We start from the raw sequence: 3,000 nt of genomic DNA, 5'->3' as shown, positions 1-3,000 counted from the left end.
CGGGATGGGAGAGTCACCTCTGTGTCCCAAAATCCCACCTCTTATCCCTCAGGATGGGAGAGTCACCTCTGTGTCCCAAAATCCCACCCTTCCACCGGCAGTGTCTCCTCAAGACCCTCCAGACGTTTGGGGCAGGAATGGGAATGAAAGCCCAATTCCCTGGCTTTTTTCCCCATGGAAAATACCCAGGAGGTTCTGCAGGAGCTGCAGGGGATGGAACCACCTCGCCCTGCACGCCTGGACTTGGCTTTTAACCCACAGGATTCCCCAAAGCTTTCCCAGGAGAGAGACTTCCAAAACATTCCCTGACCCCAAAGGGTTCATCTTCCTGCCCCCTCCGGCGTTCCCAGTTCATCCCTGGATCCAACCCTTCCCAGGGGAGCCCTGGAGGTGGAGTTTCCCACCTGGTGGACAGGCTGGATGCAGAGGACGAGGCCGACTGGTGCAGCCTGGTGGCCTCGGCCGCCGCGTCCATGTCCACGTCGCTCCGGGACCGGGGAACGTTCTCGGCTTTCCGGGATTTCTTCATCTCTTCCCGGCCCTTCAGGCTCTCGGAGCGGCCCAGCTTGACCTCAGCACGGGAGCTGGAGCAGGGAACAAAGCCCGGGACGAGGCTGAGCCTGCTGGGAATGTCCCTGCAGGACGTGGAGGGGACACCCAGGGGGAGCCGGGCGGGAATCTCGGGAGGGTTTTTTTTGGGATCGAGCTGGGATGAGCGAACGGAGAAGGGTTGGGCTGATCCCCCAGCGTGGGCAGCAGGGCAAGGGGGGGATTCTGGGATAGTGGGAAGGTGTCCAGCCCGTGGCAGGGGGTGGCACTGGATTTTTAGGGTCCTTCCCACCCAAACCATTCCCAGGATTCCATGATTTCCATGATGGGCTGAGGCCTCTTCGTGCTGCCAGAACGGCAGCAAGAGCTGCTCCACAGGTGGAATGAGATCACCTTTAAGACCCTCCCAACCCAAACCATTCCAGCATTCCATGTGTTGGTTTAGGTGGGATATTAGGGATAAACTCCTCCCCTGTGAGGGTGGCGAGGCCCTGATTTTCCATGGAATTTGTGGATTGGAGATTCCAACCCACACCAAAACTGGGAGTGCCCAGGGCCAAGCTGGAGCATCCTGGTCTAGTGGGAGGTGTCCCTGGATGATCACCGAGATTCCTTCCAGCCTGAACCATTCCATGATTCCATGAAACCCACCATGGGATGCCCAAAATCCCAGGCTGGCCCCACCTGTCTGATTCCAGCAGATCCTCTGGGAAGCTCCCCGTGGAGAGGCGTTGGGTGCCGGGCTCCTGGCTCTCGTAATGCTGATTGTTCTCAAAGTGCTGGATAATATTCCTCACATTCCCGGGTTTGACTGCTGGGACAAAAAAGCAGGGAAACCCCCACACACACACAGTGAGCTCAGGATGGGGAAACAGCACCCAGGGCACGTCCAGGAAGCCCTCCCAGCTCCCCTGGGGATGCTGGAATTCCTGGGATGCTGAGCGGGAAAAGCCATCCCTCCTTCCCAGAGCCCATCCCGACATCCAGGGAATGTTTTCAGGGGAGCTCAGGGGGGGAAGTGGGGCACGAAATCAAACTTATAAGCACATGAGGTGAATGGCAAAAACCAAAAGAAGAGGCGTTTTTACCTTCGACAGGGGACAAAGGGACATGAAATGCTGGAAGGAAGAACAAAAATGAGGCGTCAAATCAATGCCGAGGTGACAAATCAACCCCGAATTCCAGCAGCCAAGGAGGGAATGAGGGGAGTGGGAGAGGTGGAAACACGGGAACTCCAAGCTGGAGGGGAGGGAGGAGAGCAGGGACACACACACGTTCAGTTGTCACCACGTTGCCACCCCTGGATGTGGCACTTTGGGGGACACGGGAGCGGCCTCGGAGCCTGCGGGGTGGGGAATGTCGGAGAAATCCGGGAGATTGGGATTCATTCACCCAGGGGAGCTCTGGGATGGATATTGGGAAAAGGTTCTTCATCCAGAGGGTGGTTGGGGCTGGAACAGGGTTTTGGAGAGGGATTTTTCCCAAGGAGTCACAGGACAAGGGGATTGGGGGAGGTTTGGGTGGGATATTAGGGATAAATTCTTCCCTGTGAGGGTGGGTGGTGAGGCCCTGGTTTTCCAGGGATTCCCCGTCCCTGGAAGTGTCCAAGGCCAGGTTGGAGCAACCTGTTCTAGTGGGAGGTGTCCTTGCCCATGGGACTGGATGAGCTTTAAGGTCCCTTCCAACCTGAATTCCATGATTTCCCAGGGAATTGGTCACAGCCCCAACTCTACCAGAGCTCCAGGAGAGTGGGACAACACTCCCAGGGACAGGGTGGGATTGTCAGGGCCAGGATTGGACCTGGATCCTCGTGTGTCCCTTCCCACTCAGGATATTATTCCATGATTCCAGGAGAGCTCCCTTCCCACTCCCCCCACAAAAGCCAGGTGGAAACACGGATGGGTGAAGGGATGGTTTCCAAGAAGGGTGGGGGGAATGGAATTCCAGGAGGGGTTCCCAAGGCATTCCCAGGAAGCTGCAGTGGGCTCAGCACCTCGGGAAGGGCCCAGGACACTCACTGCTCTGGGAGGAGATTTTGGGCTTCCCGATGTACTTGAGGATGGGGTTGCGCTTCTTGTCTTCCAGGGCATCCTTGTCCTTCTTGGAGCTGCTGCTCTGTTGGGACACCCAGGAGGGTGAAACACGGAGAGAGACATTCCCACGGGAGCCCAGGGGGGGTCCCAGCATTCCCAGAGCGGGAATGAGCCACTGGAGAAGGGATGGGGCTGGGATTTGGGGTTCTACAGGGGTGGGGGGAGATGGGGATCTCTGGAGAGCCAGAGGGAACAAAGCTGGGGAAGGGGCTGGAGCAGCAGGAGAAGGGGCTGGAGAGCTCCTGAGGGAGCTGGGGGGGCTCATCCCGGAGAAAAGGAGGCTCAGGGGGGACCTTCTGGCTCTGGAACTCCCTGACAGGAGGGGGGAGCTGGGGGGGCTCATCCCGGAGAAAAGGAG

The 3,000-nt window shown here is 58.1% G+C and overlaps 1 protein-coding gene across 1 annotated transcript in view; it reads right to left on the bottom strand.

The window, feature by feature from the left end:
* ARHGEF11 (Rho guanine nucleotide exchange factor 11) overlaps positions 1 to 3,000 on the bottom strand; it is a gene marked incomplete at both ends in the record, with an annotated part of 23,257 nt that overhangs the window by 10,641 nt on the left and 9,616 nt on the right. Inside the window, 4 exons of the mRNA XM_017839822.1 lie at positions 343 to 584; positions 1,234 to 1,360; positions 1,638 to 1,667; positions 2,568 to 2,664. Coding sequence (XP_017695311.1) covers positions 343 to 584; positions 1,234 to 1,360; positions 1,638 to 1,667; positions 2,568 to 2,664 — 496 coding nt within the window. The remainder of the gene's footprint in view (positions 1 to 342; positions 585 to 1,233; positions 1,361 to 1,637; positions 1,668 to 2,567; positions 2,665 to 3,000) is intronic.

Source organism: Lepidothrix coronata, unplaced genomic scaffold, assembly GCF_001604755.1.
Source record: "Lepidothrix coronata isolate B3197 unplaced genomic scaffold, Lepidothrix_coronata-1.0 Scaffold496, whole genome shotgun sequence".
In the NCBI taxonomy this organism is placed as follows: domain Eukaryota; kingdom Metazoa; phylum Chordata; class Aves; order Passeriformes; family Pipridae; genus Lepidothrix; species Lepidothrix coronata.
This window is presented reverse-complemented; position numbering and strand designations above follow the sequence as displayed.